The following is a 23894-nucleotide window of genomic DNA, read 5'->3' on the forward strand; positions in this document are numbered from 1 at the left end:
CGTGCCATCCAAGAAGATTTCGAAATTGACTGCAACGGGAGAAGTTGTAGCTAGTTTCATAGATGTGAGCAGTAACGTTTTCGCGTTTCGATTTTTTTTCAGGAAACAAGTTCTTATTTTGTTAGATTTTCTAGGGATGTGGTTCTTCTATCTTAATCCATGCGGAATGTCAACGTCCGGGTATTTTACATAATCTAGATGGGCTAATGTTCGGCCATGCAGATGAAAGGGACTATTAGTGAAATATGTAAGACTTGACGATCCTTGCGTGCCAGACAGTATTTTCCCGTGTTTTTTTTTACATGTGCTAGAAAGACTAGTCTTACACCCCGGGGCGTAAGATGACTCACGTGCTGCAATTTATGAATGAAAGCGTATAAGTTAGCCCGCCCGCTTAGCTCAGTAGGTAGAGCGTTGGTCTACGGATCGCGGGGTCGTGAGTTCGATCCTCGGGCGGGGCGTAAGTTCTCCGTGACTATTTGATAAACGACATTGTGTCTGAAATCATTAGTCCTCCATCTCTGATTCATGTGGGGAAGTTGGCAGTTACTTGCGGAGAACAGGTTTGTACTGGTACAGAATCCAGGAACACTGGTTAGGTTAATTGCCCGCCGTTACATGACTGAAACAGTATTAAAAAACAGCGTTAAACCCAAAACAAACAAGTTCATACGCTCCTATTATATAATAGAAAGAAAGATATTCGTTTTACTTTATTGCTTCTATTAATTATAGAATACGACATACAAGAAAAATAGTTTATCACTTTAGTTAATGTGCGGATGGAAATATCTGGCTCTAGTCGGTAACTCGGCAGATCCTCGTTACCGCTTAAACAGTTTCTCTCGAGCCAGATATTTCTATCCGCGCCTCCAACCAGTGAACGATCCTTATATTCTTTAATGTCTTTCTACTTTTCTAGCATTGTGCATTATCAAGCTGTAGACGACCATTTAGCCATTTAGACGTCAAACAGTCGCATCGCACATTGGAGATGACAGAAGTTGGTATAAAATTTAAGTACAACAGAAATAGCAAAAGCTAAAGAACAGACCCCTAATGGGACGCCGAATGTTATAGGACTTCTTAATTAAGACGAAATGCCCTCCGCTACTTCCAAATTTGAATCTTCTTATTAAAAACGAACTTGTTCAGGATAGCGTTTGTGTTGAAACTTCACGTTTCTTATAGTTTATACTATATAGGATTTGCGAAAAATATTTGCTTTAGATCCATCTGTTTACGTAATGAAAGACGAGATGGTCTATCAATTCGATTAAATGAGTCTCACTGAACCGTTTTTCAATGAACCTGCGTTGTAGATCGTAGAGAATAGAATACTTTCTATAAAAGGATAAACTAAATGCAAAACTGTGTTACTTGAGTTTGCATATGACGCGTGTTAGGGATTGGACTGGACTGTAGTTGGAAAGGCTTCCGTGGACGAGTGGTTTATGTCACTGACTTTGAATCACTTGCCCCTCACCGATGGGTTCGAGCCTCACTCGGGAGGTTGAATTCTTCATGTGAGGAATCCCATAATCTATCAGGCTTAAGGAAGGTCGGTTGTTCTACCCAGGTGCCCGCTCGTGGTGAAATAATGCATGGAGAGACACAGCTGGAAAGTCGCTACATGACCTTTTAATTCTGTCGATGTGACATTTAACCCAACAATCAGATTAAAAAGACTATAAAATTTACTGGGTCTGTAGTACATCTACAGCGTATGTTAGTATTACGAATAGATCATAATGCCAGCATATACACATATGGCGTCCCTCTACCTTTCATGGCATCATCCCATGCTAGAAAACGAAACTAAAACTATAACGAAAGACTTGTTTAAAATTTATATACATATTCAAAGAATTTGTTGATGTTGCAGCATTTGATATTTTGTGTATATTCTCATATTTCTTTCTGTGATCGTATAAAAGGCAAACTCGTTAAAGACTAGAATAATTATTTTGAGCTTATTCTAATTCAGGTAGTTCTAGTTATTACCGTTATTTTGTATTTTAGCAGTTTTCCGCATTGAGATAGTTCTAAACCATACTCGGAACTTCTTGATAAGAAAAACTTTCTGTGCTATAAAAGTGTTATTTTCACTTATATTGTACCAGTAACCTAAATGCATGAAAAATACCAGTTTCAGTTTGATAAAGTCGATTTTCAAGGTTTTACGGCTTTTTCAGTAACGTATGCTAGCGTGCCAGATTTCTTCTAAAATAGATGTTGCAACATAATTTATGACTTTTCCTTGCTGGGGCTTATTTTTTTGCCATATTTTATCTTTTTTTTTTTTTTTTTTTTAAATCTAGACTGCACTCAAATCGCACACTTTACTGTAAAATATACCAAATATCACGTCTGACACCTAAAATTTAGCAATATTTAGGCTTTAAATATCATGCATTAAAAACAATACACCCTAAACAGTGAGACTGAAATAGTTTAAGTCCTTCTACACTTTCTCTACAAAATTGCACTGAAATTGTCATTTTCTATCATAGTATGACCAAACTAGTCCATTAACAGCCACACCTAGACAAGTTTCAAGTTTAATCCCTGCTCAACTTCTTGGTTACTCTACACCAATTCAGTTCCTTCATTATTTCATATAAATAATGAAATCTTGAGTCCTCATTTTTAGTACTTTAAGAGCTTTTCAATGATATGAAAATCATATTTAGTCATTTAGTATAACATGTCTTCTTACCAAAAATAGAAAAAATATCGAGATGTTATGTTACATATAAGAAAAATAATCTGTACTGAAAATCATCACCCATGAAAATTGCCATTTGGCAATTACGCGTATGTAGACATTTTCTCAATGAATAAAACTATTACCTAGAAATTCACAATGAATATTAATTTCGATGAAAATGGACTCGAAGGCAATAAAACTACGCCAAAAATATAACTGTCACATCCTCATATGACTCGTTATACCAAATTTCATCTGTAGCATGGAACTACAGTTTGAACAACTTCACATGTAACACTTAATAGTCCCTCTCTATTTGGTGTAATCAGTTCATTACCATCATCAACATAAAAATATGTTCTAATATTGGGCTTGTTATTTGTATACACTATACACCAAGTCTTCGGTTGGTGTTTGTATCATTTATATAAGGTCTAACAAAAAATGTTTGTTTCCAGTAACATGCTAAAAAATTTAGGGTAGGTAGGTCGGTATTTTTTTATATTCTTTTTGTTAAGTGGAACTTCGGAAATTATTTGTGTCAAAAATTGAATACAAATAAGGGAGTTAAGCCTTTAGAACATCAGTTTACACTTATTTCTAATATCACTGACCATGATTAAAGCATAAAATGTGCACTTTAGTTTAAATGGCGAAAAAAAATCTCCAAGGCCATAAAAACATTTAGGATCGGGATACCGGAAACAAACATTTTGTTAAGGCCTTATCGAAAATTAAAAATTTGTGCATACGTATTTGGTATCAAAATTGAGCTTTGTATCGCCAAGGCGATATTTTATCATAAAGCCAATACGGAAAAGAATACTAATAGTGGTGAATTAATAGTGCAGCGTTTGGGAATATGGCCAGAACTGTATATAGTATTCTTTTAAAACAAACACCTGTTGGAGTGTCTATGAATTTTATTGTGAAAAATAAAATTCAGAACTTCAAAATTTTTTTTTTAAACGCGATTTAGTGTTTAGTATGCAGTCAATTAACAATATAATATAAATATTAAAAAAAACGCGATTCAGTGTTTAGTATGCAGTCAATTAACAATATAATATAATTAAAATATAATAATTGGCTTGTAGTTCCGTCTTGGCCTCTGAAATATAGAAAAAAAGACATGATGCTATTCTATAAAATTAGATAGTTCTTTCCATAGATATTCAAGTTAGATTTATATGTATTACAAACTTGACGCAACATTCGCTATCTACGCCTGTATTAAGATGATTAGATGCGTCATTTCACGAAGTTCCTTAATCTAATATAATTATAGTTATATAATTCAGCAAATATTCTTCGGAAGAGTACGGGATTTTTTAAAATAAAAGATGGAATGATATCTTTATCATACTTTTATCAATATTTACCTTAGAAACTAATTGTTGGTAGACCATCATCTGTAACGTTATCTGTAACGGTATCTCCAGCAATGCCGAAGGCCTCTGCGATAAAACGAGTGATATTTATAAGAGGTGCTAAAACGAATATTTTAGATTTTACTAATTTAGTTAAACTTAAATGTGATGAAAACTTGACGCTTATTTGAAACACTCCCGAGTTCAATTCATGGAAAACCCAGTTCTAATATCTAGTGTCTAATTATGAGAAAGCATGATCGTCACCCAGTGGGGCTCAAACCCACCACCTTATGGTTGAGTGAGGCCACCGATACAATCAAATTAGATACGGGCACGAGGCTGTAACTGAATTTTTACTAAAATCTGTGGCCACGTTTGGCTGAAGGTTATATTGTGAAATACCTAGTCAACGTGAAATTTTGATGCTAGATCAAAAGCTACAGGTGCAGTTGAAATCTACACCAAACCCTAGATACAAAACATAGTGTTGGTGTGGCAAAAACAGTTACGTTCAATGGACGTATTGGTGAAAGAATTTAGTTCACGAGAAAAAAATAAGCTTTTCGGAAAATATTTGAAATATTATACAGCTAAAAACCGTTGTCTCCCGCCAAGTAACTTACCCATAAATTCTTTGATAGTTTTAGGTGTAGCGTTACGAATGGCAGAATGGTTGACGTCGGCTTCTGACACTACATTTGACAAACTGTCAGTTACAGCTATGTCAGCAATTTCTAAAAGAGACATATTGAACAGCTGTGAGTTACTCATTTGGCAGATGTTGTGTAAACACATTTACAGACTGGCATGAAATGCCTATCTTACTCTGAATGAGAAATAAAATGAAACCCATGTGAGGTACATGAAAGATGAAAACTGACGTCGCGTGATCTGTTTAGACCAATGGAAAGTAATGTTGCAAGATGAGTTTTTAATTCCAGACAGGTGTGGTACGGTGATACTTTGAAAAAGAAAGCAAATATAGATTGGTCAAACCCAAAGGAAAATTTAACAAAATACAGCGCTTTTGATATTATCTAAGAAGGTTCAAGTCACTTACAGCTTATGATACTTGACGACAAAGACACGCCGTCGTCTGCTGATTTCTCCCTGATGGCTTTTGTGTTGCTTGGTGATGCCTTTCTCAGTGAGTCAGCAGTTTTGCGTATAATGCAAGACACGTATTCTCCAACTGAAAAATCAAATAAACACAAACTGTAAAGTCGAAAGAAGTTGAAAAAAAAAACAAAAACAAACGGATAATATGGTTAGTCCAGATATGCATACAAGCATATATTGAAACTTGAACCGTTTACTAGCAGCCATGTTTGTAATACAAGCGTAATTTGAAAAATCTGATTTTTTTTAAAAAAAGGCATTTTTCTAACAAAGCAACATCGCGATAAGAATTTCGGTACCGAGTCGCACAAGGAACATCTGTGAAATTATGTTTAATATTAAAAAGAAATTACCAAGTGTTTCAAAACCTTCATCCGTAGTTTCTGCTGGTAGTGCACTTTCAGTAACTACTGGATCGTCTGCAAAATAAGTTAATATTAGCAAAATTGCCGCGAAAGAAAAACTGCAATCATCGTAGTTGGAAATAAAATCAAATATCGATGTCAATCCTTATTTTTTGAAAACGTAAATTGTTTCTATTTCAGTACGTATGATTACTTTTTATTGTATATATTAAAAACAATGAGTCCAGTTATTAACCACTGGGTTCGAAAACTGAAGAAAAGATAATGCATACTTTTGTTTCGTAGTTTAAACCATATATTATCTAATACATATGATAACAAAGTTGAAGCAAATGATAAGTTTTATTTCTTAAATTCTTTTTTTTTTCAGCTTTAGTTCAATATTTTGTAATATATTTGCTTTAAATGCAGTTGCAATACTCTAGTTCAGAATGTACATGTAGTGCCTATGTTAATCTAAACAAAATAAGACAAATAAGAATTCTCAAAACCCATTATTTTGGGGGTAATCTGTCACTTTAAGTGATGTCAAAACAAGAAGGTTACTGTTTCTCCATGATTGTTCAGGGCACCTCCGTAGTGTGTTATAATGTCCAATCTATTTTTTTTAAATACATATAAACCTTTATAGTATATTTGATCCTAATTTACATCATTACTTTAATGTAGGCAGACCATTCATTGATCGTTAATTAATAAAAGTAAAAGCTATTCAGTTCCTATGGAACAGTCGCTTTCTGTCACGCTGTAACTATTTTGTAATTTGAAGAAATTGTCAATCCCTTTGGGGGGAAAAAGATGCCCATTTAAGTCACAATACTTACGACAGCAACACACACACAAGTTAATTAGTATTCGTAGATAATTACGACTTTTATAACAAACAAACCTTTCACGACGGCCGTAGATGCCAGATTTTGAGGTACTACTTTGTTGAACTTGTAAGGAGCTTTCCTGAAGACCATTTCACGAGTCCCTGTTTCATTAACATGGTTTCTGGGTTAAGTTCTGCACCCCTTCTGGCATAGAATCTTTGGCGGAAACGATTTCTGAATCTCGCCCACTGTTTAAAATGCAATGTGTGTTTATTGGTAATGTTGAAAATTACATCCGAGTTGCTACGTTTAAGAAGGATCACTTTGTGGTTGTGATGTTTTAATGAGAATCAGTTGACGTTTACAAATCTCACTCTTTTCTTCATTTTTGTTTTTTTTTTTACTTTTTTTTACTCAATTTCATTCAAATACATGTAAAATTTATATTCTCTCAACTAGAATATTGATGGGTATTTTATAACGTGTCGCGTACTCGAAAATCTACTGAGACGATTTCGATTATTTAAGAATTCAGATAGACTCAATATTTGGAGCAATGCTGTACAATGACAATGTAAGATAAGATAAATTATGTTCTTACATGATGCTAAACAAACTAATTTTATTTTTATTTTTACAGTTTTTATGACCTTTTCCCATTTAAAATTTTCTAATCAAACTCACTGCGAAAATACCTGATATGCATCTAAATCTAATTCATATCTCACTAACAAGCATGCGATTTTTGTAGAGCTATATCATTACAAGATCAATTTAATTACGAAATAAAGAAATAATCCCACTTACCCTTTCGTTGCATGACTTCTTAAAACTAATGAACCACGCAAAAGAACCGGAATTTTCTTCAGCCATTCTTATTTCATAATTCGTAGAAATAACTGATGTTGGCTTCCGGATGCAGTACTAGTATACCGTTGCTAGTGAGCGACGTCATGACGTTGACTTTATTCAACCTAGCGTAATATCAAAACATACACGAATAATTTCAACCTCATTTGTTTACAAGAAACTGTTGCCACTGAATTCGACTGAGCACACATTTCAGAAAGTGTTGTTTTAGTGTGAAACGTAGCCAAACGGCACGACGAATATTACCAGATATATAATGCCATTTTAGTTTAAAAATATTTGACATCACGCTGAGGGATTTTCCGCCCTATCAAATAAAGGGGATCGAGGGTGTCCAGTTTTGTGTGTTGTTGTTTGGCAGTTAAAATGTGTAAATTTTTGTTTTCTTCCGTCATTACATTTTTTTCTGGTGTGATATAAAGAGATAATTTAACAGTGTTGAGTACAAAACTTAATTCAACACAGAAATAGAATAAAAACTGAAAAGCTGAAAATTATTATGTCAGTGGATGCTAGAAATGGCACACTAGGCTATTTCACTATATTATAGGTAAACATGTAATAAACAGGTAAATACATGTACACAGGACATTACTACTGTGTACTCGTCCAACAGAATTCAGGATTGTACTCAACCTCATAATATATGCGAATGTTAATTTTGACACTGGGGCCAGTCAAAAACATTTTTTCACTACAAATAATGAGCCATATTGTAAGTATATTTGATACAGGAAATGTTAGTCCATACCCAGCTATGTTTCTTTTATATCAGAGACATTAACATTATAATGAGAGCCGTTTTTCTAAATAATTTTGCATCAGAATTTTGTACTGCTGGTGCATTCTAATATTAAATCGTTATAAAACATGATAAACACTAGCAATGAAATCACTTTTGTAGAAATAATTCGTTTTTGCACACCCTAACGTGATAATTCGACACCACAAGACAACATAACACCGGCTCGGACAACGTGATACTTGGCCGTGGATTAGCCATCTGTGTAATTATTTGGTGGTCTTTTTAATTCAGAAAACATTCCTTAGATGCCCCTTTCTATCCTCGAAACCTGGTAGAAATCTGGTTTTCATTGATTTACATTGTGTATAGACAAAATTGAAAATACTTAATACAAAACGAAAACAATTTCGGAAAAGTGCCACGTTATCCCATCCGCTGGCGTGTTGTCTTGTGGTGTCGCGTTGTCACGTTATAGGATGTGATATGCTGCGCCCTCATGATATAATTCCTTCCCATCTGAACTCCAAACAATGATTTTATTCAACGACAAATCGCTGGATGAGATAGATCTATATCATTTCTTAAATAACGTCAGGTCCGGCATTCTTAGCTTATTCTAGGCAAACGATTCGGGATGATGTACTAAAATAATAAGCCAACGCACCTGTATATGACAATCTACTTTATTTTCTGATCAATAAAAATCTTACAATATAACCAATGAAGTTGAAGTTTTTTATCTTTTAAGTTATGAAAAACATAACAATTGGTCACATTAACATTCACTATAAAAGTGTAAAAGATTTACCGCCTCTGTGATAGAAAGGTTTGTATAGTATTGTTTTATGCATTTTAAACAATGAAATCACTGCCTTCTGTAAACATTGTCTTTTCTGTGAAAGACAGGGATTGCAAAGGAGTAGTTGGTGTTTTCAAATTGTTTTCTGAGCCACATTGGCTATGAATTCTAGAAGAATCAGGATAATCCTCAGACGTACTTGTTTCTAAACTATCTAGTGGAGTTAAAGATAAAGAACTGTATCCGCTACTGTCTGCTCCGTCATTAAATCGAACGGCATTTCTCTCCGATGTATTACTTTCTTGTGATGAGGAAATTGAATCTTCACTTGATTGAGAAAAAGACGTTTCAGAATTGCTACAATCATCATTAGATGCATTACTCCCACCCTGTATCATATTGGTAGTAGATCTAGAGGTGGTTTCTGAAATATTCTCTGGAACACATTCCGACGTGTCTCTGGCTTGCAGTTCAGAAGCTGGCAGTTCTTCAAACACACAATTGCTAGTTTGTGCTTTAACCTGTCCACTCTCTCGGTCATAACCGAGGTACTGATCTGAAGTGATTAAAAAAGCAGGTGTCTACAAGTATTTCAAGTAGAAAGTATCGGATTCATCAAAATATGACAATGTAGCTTAATACACTTACTGAATGGCTTGCCACTCAATAGTCAAAATGTCCACAGGACAAGTGTCAATTGTTTTAAACTTTTTAACAACAAGCCAAATAACATGACATCAGTGAAGTAAATTTTCATATCATTTTCTTTAAATTTTAACTTTAGCCGAATAAAATTTAGTGTACAAACTACGGACCGTCGATTTATAGTGTGAGCAATGTAATAATTACTATTGTTGCACTGTCAGGAAACCAAAATAACCCCTTGTAGACATTATAAGTTATTTCTCATTTACTATTAAAGGAGTTTTTTGCTTAACAATAAATTATTAGATATAAATCTTAATGCAAAAACGACGTATTACATAATATCTACTAAGAACAACCGCCTGGTCGAATATAAACTCCCTATTCTAATAAACAAGTGTCTTCAGCTATTTTAATCAAGCCGAGGTTATGCTATATCATGCTGTGCGTCTTCATAGATATAACTACATGTATACAAGGCCCTTCATAATACTCATTTATCTTATTGTATTGTTTATCAATTAACTTTAAAGCCATCTTATGAAAACTAAATTTTCATTAGAACTCATTACCTTTGAATTGGAAACGAATGTAACTTCCTGAAGTTATCATCTTAAACCATTCCGGCGAGTTCTGCAAATGAAGAGAATTTCTAGTAAATCATTCATATTGATTTCGTTGTTCATTCACAGCAGCTATGTAAACTGTACGCATACAAGTCTGTAAATGTTTATTCTTTTAAAATAAATTAGAGCAAATGATTACGAAAATGTGTGCGATTTTTAACTCAAGTATGGGAATGCATGCACAAATTGGTAGTAATTTGGACTTATTTCCATTTCTTATACATGTAGATAAAACTAAGGTAGTGAAAGCACCCCGTTTTTATCACTTAATCTCAACTTTATCTTAACGCCTTCCCGGTTCAGAAAGGCAAAGGTACTCTGCTTACTACCCAAACAAATATTTTACACAACAGTATGTGATTTAGATATTTTCAGATATATTATTTTTCGTATTCTCTAGTGTAAGACAAGTACATTCATCTGAATTAAACCAGTGAACAATAAAAATACCTTTAAAATTATGTCTTTGGTTCTTTGATTTATACCAATGTAACACGTCATTGTCTCATCAGAGAGAGCCGCTGCAAAATCTATATGCCCTTCATTGTCAACTAGCCAGTAAATGCAACGTTTCCATATCACCTCTTAAATGAGAAAAACAGAAGTAAATGACTTAAAGACATGTAAAATTTAAACAACGCAAAACTTGTATTAAAGTGTCACATATCTGCATTCTCAGCCATTTTCATTTCACTTAATAGCAATGTACATTTGTATAGCTTAACTAGCTTCGTAAATTTTGGTGCTTCAAACAGTTTGGCATTTTACATGTGAACAAATTTATGTAGCATAAATATAATCACGGGAAGCCGGCTGAACAATATAGCGGTAAATGCAATATACATACGCTTATCGCGCATAATTAGTAATACCAGGGGCCTGGGTCGAGTTCAATGCCACACCGACACAATCATAGATAATTGAAATGCATGAGATTTGTATAGTTTCTTCTAAGGTATTGCATTTGAATTGGAAATATTAAGACGTGATAAGGTGATACAACGTACTCGTTTTGTCCGGACTGTCATTTTGGAGTATATCAACATATATTCCTCTATCAGAAATGTCCATATATTTTTGTGTCCCGGGTACTTTGTAGATATGTTTGCTCTTCGGCATTTCATACCTCTCCCCTTTAAATCTCTTATACTCGGGATATTCGACCACTGGACCTTCGTCTGAAAAAGATATCCGAGTGGAAAAATATAAAGCCTATTCGTTAGCTTGTTGTTCAATATCTAAAATGATTGTTTATTTGTATTTGTTATAACGTTGAGGAGTTTAGTAACCGTTAGAGTTGTTCTATGCAGAGAGAAAATAAAGCACATATGATATTTTACTGGTAGTAAAGCAATGTGTTAATATTGCACATAGAATGGTTAGAGCGAAAGAGGTCTAAATGCATATGAATAACTAAGCATATATAAAGATGACTTTAGTGTAGAGATAAAATGTAAAAGCCAGACTTCTTTTTCGCAACTTATGATGAAATGATTCCATATTATCATGCAAGGAAAAAAAGCCTTAAATACGAATATCAGGCGAATAGGTACTTCCTTCGAAAAGAAATAACGGAATTACCAGGTGATTTGTCTGCGGTAAGTATCGCACTTGTTTCTATCCAACTCCACTTCTTCTTGGTTTTCACTCTGCGTACCACCTGAATGAAAATAATTTAAGATACGTCTTAAACATGGTTGGAGCGTACAACTTTATTGATTGTCTGTAATTAAAATGGAAAACAGGGACACACATCGAACAGGATAAGCGACATTCAAAGAACACAGCCGCTCATACATCACTGCACATAGAAATATGGGTATGTGTAATTGTATACACATACACAATGGATTAGAAATGTACGATTGCAAACGTAGCGAACAAATGCAAGTACCTACGAGGAAGATTCACATTGAGTACAGCCTTGGAACGGTCAATGGCAAAACACTACTGGGGAATTATTTTGATATTACGGCTGTAATCATTCTTATAGTATTACACCTAGCTGCTATATTCTTGATAAGAGAAAACATTTAGACTAGTTTCACCTACCAGCAAAAGCCTTGTTTTTCCATCCACCTGAACATGATGAAAAAGATTCAGAACATCTATATGCCTTAGTACTGGGACAAATACATCGTTCACAAGCACCAGTTCGTCATTGTCCCTGCAAGAGGCAATCTAATAAATGACTACCTATGTTCTTAAAGTTTCATTTTTTTTTGTATATTCCTCTAACTTTGGTTTTACATGTTGTTTTAAGTAAGAAGTTTTAGCTATTAGCTTTAGTAGTATACAGCTGTAAGAATTTTTTTTCTTCCCTTCAAATGTAATTTCTATTCATTTCTCTGGTAGATGCATCATAGTTGTCAAGAAACGTTAAGTAATTCCGTGTCCTCCTTGGTGACCAGATTGATAACACGTGGGTACTCGACTTTATATTGTCTCGTTTTAAAGCAGTAATGAATATCTCTGAGTTTAACTTTGTCAATAATATTGTCTGAGCGTATTCTATCAAATTCGTCAGGCGGACCTGATTGTTTTAAACAATTGAGCCGCACCATGAGAAAACCAACATTGTGCATTTGCGACAAGCATGGATCCAGACCAGCCTGCGCAGTCTGGTCAGGACTCGTGCTGTTGCGCAGTCTGGTCTGGATCCATGCTGGTCGCAAATGCACTATGTTGGTTTTCTCATGGTGCGGCTCAATTAGAGTCTTACTCTATTCTCATTTGCCCGGCAGGTTCAGTAGGAACCACGTGCACCAGAAAATGTCTATGGTAGACAGATCCATCTCGTTTCTTTTCTATGAAGGTGCACAATTTTGCCCCGAAGTCATCACCCTCGGGTTTGTCTGCATTTTTATGCGGGATAACAATATTTGACTCCTGGTCTGGTTTCTGAAATTAAAGTATATTTAACAGTGCATGCAATTGTAATATTGTTTAAGAGTGAAAAGTTGACAAAAATGCCTATAACACTTATATTACTATTTTGTAACTATAGAAAACTATAGTTATTGCAAAACTGAATACAACCGTATGTAATGAAAATATGCAGTTAATCTGTTTCATTTTATATTGCAGAAGATTGTAAACAAATAACATAATTACAAGAACATTTCTAAACAAACATGTTAAAATAAACTTACATAAAATAAAATATGTGCGTACTGATTTTAGTAAAAGATTAGTACAGTTAAATAAAATGACATGGATAGTAAAATAGTTTCCGGTTAGAGTTGTAGGGTTAACTTTTGAAGTTCATGATAAACACTTGAATAGATGTTGTCATTGCGATTAAAAGTGTGACATGATTTATATTAATACATGCAGTTTATCGACTGAGTCATCCAAAACGTCGTAAAATCGATGTTTGGGAAACCACTGTTTATATTTAAAAATAAAAAAGACATGTCATTTTACAGGGAAACCGTGCTGAATGTCAGTTTGATAAGTGCATACACTACATGGATTATAGAAAATATTATTTGTTATAAATTCCAACAGATTTACCAAGTCCTTGTGTCCTGAAAGAAAACACTTGGTCATGACGCGGTTTGAAAATAAATAAATGATTTCGGAAAGCATATATCAATCAAAGTACTGAAAGTACAGAAAGGCTAGCTACCACAAAACACTGAATGAAAACTGTGCGGGAAAGATGTATGCAAAATCTTAGGTATTATGGGTTCTCCATATCAAACTAAGGCGAGCATAGGTAATTGTTGTGATGAACCATCTTGGTTAACTTGTGAATGTAGTGTAAGGATATTAAAGACTAAAGATGGTGAAAAAAAAACCATTGTGTTTGCTTTATTAGTGATACAAACGGCACATAATTCTCACTTGGGAATCTGAAACCGCAAAAATTAAAATCTTACAAAAAAGTCAGGTTCCGAGAATGTAATCTAATCAAACCACCTAGGATAACGAGCGAAATTCATTGTATATTCGAGAAACCTAGTTTTTCAAATGTTAACCATGGTGTACGGTCGATATATTAGAATTGAAAAATCAACTATGGTTTACGGCCGTGAACCTGTATTTACGTGACATGAACCACTGTTTACGACCATGAGCCTAGGTTTATGATCGTGAACCATAGTTTACGGACGTATATGGAGTTTGTCCAATAATAACATGAACCCAGCTTCACAGTCGAAAAACTAGGTTTAACAATGGAAAAACTAGGTTTTTCAAACGTTAATGCATGTAAACCTATTCTTTTGAGCTAAAACATAGGATTACTTCGTAAACCATAGTTCATGCTTGTAAGTGTAGGTTCAAGTTGTACACCCAAGTTAAAGTTCAATCGAGAAACCTAGTTTATCGGACATAAACATGGGTTCAAGAGAGTAAACTATAGTTTACGCCCATTACCCCGTGTGTTCGCTCGAAAAATTATGTAAGTATTCGATTATCCTAGTTTTTTCTTTTACCAAGAATGTAATAATTGGATAATTTGCTTGCCGAGAACCATTGTATTATTCACGGACGTGAAACTATGTTTACGACCATGAACTTGGGTTTACGAGCGTTAACCATAGTTTACGAACGTGAACCTAGGTTTACGTTCGATAAAATTGGTTTCTCGAACAAAACAATGATTTTTGGTCATTATCCTATGTTCACGACCGTGAACCTATGTTTATGGTCATAAACACATGTTAACGGTCGTAACCCTAAGTTCTCGATCGTTAACATAACGTTCATGTTCGTAAACTATGTTTTACACTCGTGAACCCTGGTTTACTCTCGTAAACATAGGTTCACGCTCGTGAACTTAGAATAACGGCAAAGTTCACTTGAAAAACCTAGTTGAAACTTGGGCAAGTTTTCGCTCGAAAGTATTAGAAAAAACCTGGTTTTATGTTCGAAAAACCTAGTTTATCGTTTGTTAATCCTAGGTTTTCGACCGTGAATCTGGGTTCACGTTATTATTGGACAATTGGCGTGCAATAACCGTTTATTATAGGTATCTAAAGAAGCTACTATAAACATTGAGGGACTTTATATCAGATAAAATATAAAGGTAACAAACACAACATCTATATTTCAATATGCAATCCCCCTCCACCACACACACATACTGTATAAATGTATGAACACTGATCAGATTGGACGATTTTCTTGTCGGTATGAGGGACATTTTGGGCTTGAATCTCGTTACAACCCGGACTGTTAATGATTATTGTCTAGTCATGTTCCTTCCCCAGTACCATGGTTAGGAAAATTGACGTACCCTTAATAATGTACTCCCTTTTTGGAAGAGTATTCAGTTCCTACCATGAGATTACTTTCACTAATTTTTCAGGAGGGCATAGGTTCAAGCCCCACATTATATTTCTTTTTTTTTTCAAGTAAGATAAACTGTTTCTTTTTTCATGACTTATTATCATTGATCTGTCGTACAAAAGCGAAAATGTTTTATTTGACTAGCCATTTCTTGCTGTTTGAAAATACTTAGTTACATGTGTAACAGTTCTTAATTTTTAATTTTTTTTCTTTACTTAACAACGTTTGGAAGAAATGTAGGTAGGTAGGTTTTACTTCAGCCCTATGGTTCTTTATAAATGCAGAGAGCAAGGCCATAATTTTTAAGAGTTGAAGCTTAAGGTATTGGACCCGTAATAGAGTACCTCCTTTTTGAAGAGTATTCAAACCCTACCATAAACCTACTTTGACTGCAATTTTCAGGGTGTGTGTGTGTGGGAGGGGGGGGAGCGGAGGGGGGGGGGGGGGGCATAGGTTCAAGCCCCACTTGGACCAAAATTATTCTTTTCCATATTTTCCTTTTTTTCTAGTAAGTTTTTACTTCTTTCAAGACTTATTATGGATGTATTGTACAAAAGTGGAAAAATTTTCATTTTATAAGCGATTTCTTGCTGTTCAAAGTGAATTTACCTCTGAATCAGGAGGGGTAGAGTTAGACATCTCTAAAAATACTGAGTTACATGCGGTAAAAGCTCTCTATTTTGCCTTCTTTCTTTAGATTACATATTGTGGAAGAAATGCAGGTAGGTTTTACATCTGCCTAAGGTTATTTCTGAATGAAGTGAGCAAATTCAAAACAGACCCACAAGATTCGACCATAATATTTCAATGTTGGAGTTAGACTTCCACCTCATTAAATCTGTTTACTTGAGACACCCTAGAAAAAATTATATTTACAGTTTTATTTCGTGTTTTATAATTGTTTAACAATAGTTTGATGTTTCTTTTATCAAAATTAATGCTGTAATGAGTTCTCTGCAAACGTTTTAGATAGTGGCCATCACATTGAAATTTGTCTCTACTTGAGCTTGGGGAAATTCCATAAATTATACAAAATTTACAAAAAACGGCACGGTAAAAGTTGCTTAAAATTTGCAACACAGTGCGAAACATGGTCAACTTTAAGAATATATCAAGCAAATGCCATTTTTTAAACATTACTATTAGGGGTCCAATACCTTAATTTGTGTCCGATTGAATCCTTTTATTCGATGCTTCCCAGAAAAATTGTTATCGACAATTTTATTTTGTGTTTTATAATTGTTACGCAATACTTTGGGGTTTCATTGAGAAAATATTTGGTAAAATGATTTCTATGCGATCGTTTTGCGCAATGGTTATCGCATTGAAAGTCTCTGTTTCAGCTGGAGGAAAAGAAAAACTATAATTTATACAAAATTAACGAATAAACAAAACAAACAAACAACAACAACACGGTATAAGTCGTTTAAAGATGAATCACAGTGCTAAAAAATGTTACCTTCAGGACTGTATCAAGTTAAGCAATTGTTAAACATTATCAATACGGGTCCACTATCTTAATATAACCTGAAAACAGTTGAAAACTTGTGTATAAATAAAACTCATTTACATCTAAGCCCCAACCTTAAAGCAAATTGGTAATAAAGTACTTCTTACATTACATCTTTCAGTATTCCTCAGAATGTTTAAAACGAATTTAGTATAAAATAATTCAGTATTCGTCAGAATGTTTAAAACGAATTAGTATAAAATAATTCAGTATTCGTCAGAATGTTTAAAACGAATTTAGTATAAAATAATTCAGTATTCGTCAGAATGTTTAAAACGAATTTAGTATAAAATAATTCAGTATTCGTCAGAATGTTTAAAACGAATTAGTATAAAATAATTCAGTATTCGTCAGAATGTTTAAAACGAATTTAGTATAAAATAATTCAGTATTCGTCAGAATGTTTAAAACGAATTAGTATAAAATAGCCTTAATAAAACTGCTGTTAAATCAAGTAATGTTATAGTTTCTATATTGTAAATGTAAACATTATTTCTGTAGCAAAATATAGCATGTACGCTGTTCTGGTATATAATACGTAGAATGTGGTCATTTGTTTCTTCTCACGTTACTGTGGCAATTCCACGCAGCGATCACGTCCCGTAGTACCTATAGAAAATGATCTGAAAGAATAGATTCTTAAAGCCCTCGATATAAGAACCGACAAAACTCATATCATTTTTTTAAACTGATATTTCATATTTCTTGTCAGGTCAGCGAATAATGCGCAGTGTAACTCGTATCGACAACTGTTTCTCGGAACCAGCGTTTGTTTGATTAGCATTTATAGACCGGGGTCATAATATATAACGAAGCGGTCAACATTGTTGAGTTACGAAAAAGTTCCATTCATACGGACATTTCATTCATAGAGGCGAATTAATTTATCATCATTATGTAATATTTTCTAATGTTATATTTCAAATATTTACCGTTAGAAAAATTAAACATTATTATAAATGTTTGAACAAATAGATCTATTGAAACAGGTAAGTTTAACAATCTTCATACAACTCGATGGCAAAACTGATAAACGTGGCGGACTATCTGAACTGCGCATGGAATAATATTTTGTGTTGTCAGTCTCAGCACCTGTTTAACTTTACAGAAACTCGATATATGCCTAAAAACGAAGTACGTTTGATTCAGTTATCATCATATGTAAAATTCTTTTGTAACACTGCGACAAAGTTTAGTTTAAGTAATTCCACTCTCAAACACTTAAAATACATTGTTGGTAAATTAACTAATAATTAATGTTATAGCCTAATTTGTATTCAATTATATTTAAAGCGTTTCAAATACACCATTTATAATACAGAAAACAACGTTTTCTAGAAGTTCAGTTTTAGAGCATACCTATTTTTTTTTATCAGTTATCCGTTTATTGTTTTGCTTATAAAAAGAGGCCGTAATAATACTTGTGTTAAGATCTAATGTACATACTTCTGAATTAAAACGGGTATCAAACCATTAAACCAAGTATATAAACCATAAAAACGTGTTAAAGTAATTGAAAATGTCCAGGTCAAAAGTTGAAAAGTAACATCTTTGGTGAACTTTCTACATTTTGCATTTAAGCACTATCAACTGTGGTGTTTACTTACCTGTTTTCCAGTATGTATCATACAAAAGTATATTGTCTTGTGCTGAGTCGGCAGCTGTCTGGGACTCATGTCCACGTAATCATCAGGTACTTGTTCCGGCGCGTGTTCAAGCATCTCCTCTTGAGGATCTTTAGTGTATATTACATCCATTTCAACGCTGTGTTGCGTTCCTAGTTTCTGCGTTTTGAAAAGTCTCTCTGTTTGTATACGATCAAACTGACTTTCACTTTTAGAGTCACTTGTATCTATGTCATTGTTTGTACCTTTAGGTAATGATACTTGATCATCTATTGAGACTGGAATTACGTCTAAAACACCTTTCATAATTAGGCTACTACTAGCGGCTGATGCATTTCCGTCTATAGAAGTTATACCTATATTCTTACTATCGACATTTTTCCGGACACACTGTCCATTACACTGTCTCTTTGAACTACTTGTGTTCTTAGTCTGTTTGCTTTCTTTGGTTGTTCTATACTGAAAAGTTTCAGGTGTAAACCCAAAGCCGGCTCGTAATTTCATTGTACTTTCCGTGTTATTGCTTTTGAATGAGTCAGGTAGAGTACAGACGCATGTGTCGGCGTTTGTATCTTGTTCAACCTTTTCAGCGTCAGTTTCTAGAAACAATTCTTCTACCGACAATGTCTGAGAAATGCCGTTTTCTCTTTGTGTCCCCTTCTTTTTAGTTTCAAGACGGCCTTGTTGAAGTTTGCCAACAGCAAGCTCGCTGTCTTGTTGAAGATTGTCAAGAGCGAGCTGACTGTCTTGTTGTATTTTGGCAGCTGCAAGCTGACTGTCTTGTTGAAGATTGTCAGACGCATGCATACTGTCACCCGTTTGTGACTTTTGTCTTTTGATAGCACATGCCTTCTGCTTTTGTTCTTTAAGTCTCTTCATCTTTAATAAGCTGAAATGTACGAAAATGTATACATTATTTTCAAAGTCTATTCATAACATACGCTGTATTTGATATTTTTATATACCGGTATGATCAACATGACTAATCAGTAAGCCTTTAATAGATATAAGTTATATCTTATCTCAAAGAATTAGTGAAAAACCAAGTATTGAAAAATTCCTAACTTCGCCGCCCACGCTGAAATAATGGGTACAATGTCTAGTTTTATCAGTGTTTAAATACCATAATCTTGTTTGAATAATACATGCTAATCTTACTCCTACGCAGTGGGTTTTCCAGAAGATAAATATCGGGGATTTTTGTAAATATATGAACAAACTTGCCATTAGTAGTTCGGCTTATAAAATGTTATTAGGACCACACCTTCTTAATAAAAACAAATTTACAATTTATCATATTTAATTAAATATCTTTGAAATATTTCTAAATTTCAAATACTGATTTAAAGGACTAGTATTTCATACTTTATATGATAGAAAAACTACTAAGACATAATTCCCATTAATTATCTCCGTGATACTGAAAAATCAGAATATCTAGTACTTATACATGTAATAGTTTATAAGAAATTCTGTCGATGACGATTAAATCTATGATATCTCCAAAATAACTGTTCAAATTATCTTTGAATTCATTTCAATTAACTGCTAACATAACAAGATTTTCAAGATTTTTTTTACTTCATATAAACTCCATATCGCAAAATACAGAATAGGTTTATGGTGACAGCAATTAAATGTTAACAATATAGACAGTAACCGTATAAATGTGTGCGACGGGTAACACAATCAAACTGTAAACATTGTCCAGAAACGAAAGCTGACAAGATAACAACAGTGGATTTTATGTGCTTTTTTATTTATATAATAACAAGACCTGCGAATATTTACAATTATAACAAATAAATGAATACACAAATTCTTACCTTTTAATCCGTACCGAAGTGTAATATCAACTATCTTATTCCATTTTTATCCATTTAAGACTTGAGATAGGAAAATCCAGTCACATACAAATAGTAACAAAATATCTGCGGTTAAGGATATTTATAACACCGTGTCATATCTTAAGGATGTAGGAGCGAATTTTTTCTAACGTGTAGAATTTTTTCATACTCTGTGAGCTTGAAGAACATTTGTTTCTAAGACAAACAAGAGAAGAAAGAACATAGGTCACCGAACTCGTTTTGATTTTATAGGGCATTTTCTTCACCCACTGCTTAAGCATTTCTGAAATTTTGTAAAATTAGAAAAATGGTGATACTTTATGAAACATATAATATCCCACTTAATGTTATAGGGATTTCAGGTGTTACATGTTAATATGAATACAAGGTGATGCCAGTATTATATAAGCATAAATGTCACTAACAATTCTCTTTCATTTTCACATATTGACATAATTACCCCACCCACTTTATTGTCAATGGAAAAAACGTATTTAGATCTACAAAAAAATTTCTGACGTTAAGATTTTCAAAATATTTTGCAGCTTTAATGACCCACAAAAATGCTTCAAAATGGATAGAAAAAAAGTTGGGGTCACCGTGCATCTAAGAGATTTATTTAGAAAAAACTGTTAAAAATTGGTGAATTTTGATATTTTTTGTTCTTTTTGTTTTGATATATGTTTTCTAGATAATATAATGTGCTATCTTGAAAGCTTTTATTTCAGTTATAGCTCATTATTGTATGTATCAGTCAGGAAAATTTCAAAACCAAACCTAATCTACCTTAATAGATATTTGACATTACCTACCCCTACCCCATTGTAAATCTTACGTCAATTTTAGGCAAATACCAGCCAAAAATAAGGGTGAAAGCATTTTTTTTTTTCGCAAAAAGGAGAATTTATTTGCTTAAATGGTACATTATTAGCCATATTTTATTTATCTATCATTAATTTTTGGCAAAACTTTTGTCAGAAAGCACTATTCGGAGAATCATTTTTTCAAAATGGCGGATATCCTGAAAAAAAACGCTCGTACATCCTTAATTAAAATATTTGATCTTCAATACCATTTGTACTATGAGGCCATACCAAATTGATTAATAGTTCTTCGGAAAATTTTCAAAAAAAGTAGGAGCGAGCGAAATTTTTATTTTAATTTTTTTTCTCAATTTTGATTTTTTCAGAGGCGGGTATATTTTACATGGAGCGAGCGGGCTTTTTTTATTTTTTTTCCCAGCTTGGACCCTTGAGTAGGCGGTTATGGTTATACATGAAGTTAACATTTCTTTAGAAATAACACAGAAATCAAACATTTACAGTGTGGGTAACACAGTATATAGCTTTTCTATATGTTTTAGACTACATGAATAATTTTGCAAATAAATTCTTGCCAAAACTCACTGAATCACTTTGTTATTTTTTATTTATAATTAATAAGAAATGAGTCTCTTATTTTCAATTTTGATTTTTCTACATTAATCTGAAGGTGTGCCTATTTAACGGCACAGGATGAGGAATATTTAAGACAAAACAGGCACATGTGTGGAATAACATTTCTTCTGAAACACAGATGGCTTTGACACATGAACAACTTTGTGCCCCTAGTGGAACTCCCAACCCATAGGGGTGAGGGGGAGTAATAAACCACTTGGCCAGTGAGACCAAACAGAGTTGGGCATACAGATGCTTCGACATTGCTCGAATCCCTTTGGAATAATTTCTTAACAGATCAGGCTAGCTTATGTTTTTGTGGTAGAGATTCATTTCAGGCAAAAATGATAACAAGACGAACAAAGAATGATCCCGATATGGCCACCCTTAAAAGTGTTATTTGTTACACGTGCTTTGACTGAACTAGAAAGTTAGAGTTGGGGAGGTCTGGGTTTTTTCAGTTTCTTTCGTTCTATCAATTCACAGCCAATTAATATACAAACAGGCAAAATTGGGGTTACAAAAGGACGGATTTTGTTAGAAATTATTTTCATATCTACATTACTTATTTGAAAAGCTAAACAATTTTTAAATTGACTAAATGCGTTTTGATAGAAGAATTAAGAATAATACAAAAAAAATAGGGGGGTGTTTTGACCAAATTCTAAACTGAATGGGGGACGTTTTGACCGAAATGGGGGGGGGGGGGGTTGACTAGGGGACGTTTTGACTTGATACCATGTGATAGGTCGGTCAGGATCTGTGAACAAACATTTTTTTAAGATAGTAGTCGGCCTCAGCTTTGGGCTCTAGATCTAACATACTGAACTAAACAACTGATAACAAATGGTTTGAAAACTTTATATCTGAACAATATTTCCAAATATATTTAACTGCATACCCGTGCACGTCTTACAAGTCACAGGTGCCCGTCCAGTCTTGGTGCCCATATGGGTGCCGCCCCCTCCAAAAAAAAAAAAAATAAATAAATTAAAAACACTGTTTTAGGCCTAAAACGAAAAAAAAAGATTTTTTTTGAATTTTTTTCCCCCTATATATACTCTTATATGGAAAAGGTGAATGTGTTGCCGTAACGCTATGGAGGTTTACTAGGACACGCTGTGGAACAACCAAAATGTCCAGTTCAGTACCAATGCAAGCTACCCCTGCTGCAATTTACACATCATGCATTTATAACATAGTAAACAATCCTATTCTACCTAGTAAACAGCCTTAAATAACTTACATTTAAATTCTAAGACGCAAACAACGGAAAAGGTTTTCTACTTTTGTTTTGAAACAAAATGGCCGATCGTCAATGTTATTTTGCAAGTGTCTAGACAATTTGGCTTGTTTGAATTTAAATGTAAGTTATTTAAGGCTGTTTACTAGGTAGAATAGAATTGTTTACTATTTAAGAAAATGCATGATGTGTAAATTGCAGCAGGGTAGCTTGCATTGGTACTGAACTGGACATTTTGGTTGTTCCACAGCGTGTCCTAGTAAACCTCCATAGCGTTACGGCAACACATGCATCTTTTCCATGAGTATATATAGGGAAAAAATTTTTTTTTTCGTTTTAGGCTTAAAACAGTGTTTTTAATTTTTTTTTTTTTTTTTTTTTTTGAGGGGGCGGCACCCATATGGGCACCAAGACTGGACGGGCACCTGTGTTACAAGTCGGGCTTCGTTCTTTTCACTGTATTGAACAAAAGTAGAGCATGCCTACTTCATTAACTACCGGCACATCGAAGACCATGTGTGGCACTAGCACAGACACTCTAGATTTAAAACAAATGATGAACAACACCATAATTCCTGACTTTGAGTTTAGGTCATCAGCTACATGTATTATGGACGCATGAAATCCGATCAATATCACTTTGGCGCATTAAAACAGCGATAAAACCTGTTTTGCCGTTATTATTCCGGACTGCGTAATCGGAAAAAAAAATTTTTTCGGAGATTTTTATGTACGTGCGGGCGGGCGATTTTTATTTTTTTTTTTCTCGGGAATGAAATTGTTGATGCGGTAGTTCCGACGAACAACATATCAATTTGGTATGGCCTGACGGTATTTTTGTCCATACCATTCTGCTGATATATACAAA

General features: G+C 33.9%; 2 protein-coding genes across 4 annotated transcripts in view; both read right to left on the reverse strand.

Annotated features, from left to right (window-relative positions):
- The window catches only part of LOC123554188 (general transcription factor IIF subunit 2-like), a 217438-nt gene that overhangs the window by 64714 nt on the left and 128830 nt on the right, over nucleotides 1–23894 (reverse strand). The window lies entirely within an intron of this gene.
- LOC123554194 (uncharacterized) lies at nucleotides 8665–23635 on the reverse strand. 3 transcript variants are annotated; one of them, XM_053548363.1, is made up of 9 exons: nucleotides 23525–23635; nucleotides 18483–19389; nucleotides 12790–12968; nucleotides 12120–12234; nucleotides 11649–11727; nucleotides 11075–11245; nucleotides 10518–10651; nucleotides 10014–10074; nucleotides 8665–9352 (listed from the first exon to the last, which is right to left on the reverse strand). In XM_053548363.1, the coding sequence occupies exons 1-9, from the start codon at nucleotides 23530–23532 to the stop codon at nucleotides 8850–8852; spliced, it is 2157 nt and encodes a 718-aa protein (XP_053404338.1). In that variant the 5' UTR covers nucleotides 23533–23635; the 3' UTR covers nucleotides 8665–8849. The 3 variants fall into 3 exon arrangements, with proteins under 3 accessions (XP_053404338.1, XP_053404340.1, XP_053404339.1); XM_053548365.1 differs by lacking the exon at nucleotides 23525–23635 and adding an exon at nucleotides 20327–20459; XM_053548364.1 differs by lacking the exon at nucleotides 23525–23635 and adding an exon at nucleotides 20082–20101.

The sequence above is a fragment of the Mercenaria mercenaria genome, chromosome 7, assembly GCF_021730395.1.
Source record: "Mercenaria mercenaria strain notata chromosome 7, MADL_Memer_1, whole genome shotgun sequence".
In the NCBI taxonomy this organism is placed as follows: Eukaryota; Metazoa; Mollusca; class Bivalvia; order Venerida; family Veneridae; genus Mercenaria; species Mercenaria mercenaria.

Excerpts from the sequence above, each read along its gene's own strand:
- LOC123554194 (XM_053548363.1), bottom strand. Across the intron at positions 12,235-12,789 it reads GCCGGGCAAATGAGAATAGA|GGACAATGACGAACTGGTGC; the intron begins GTAAGACTCTAA and ends TGCCTCTTGCAG. Across the intron at positions 9,353-10,013 it reads CATTCGTTTCCAATTCAAAG|ATCAGTACCTCGGTTATGAC; the intron begins GTAATGAGTTCT and ends TAATCACTTCAG.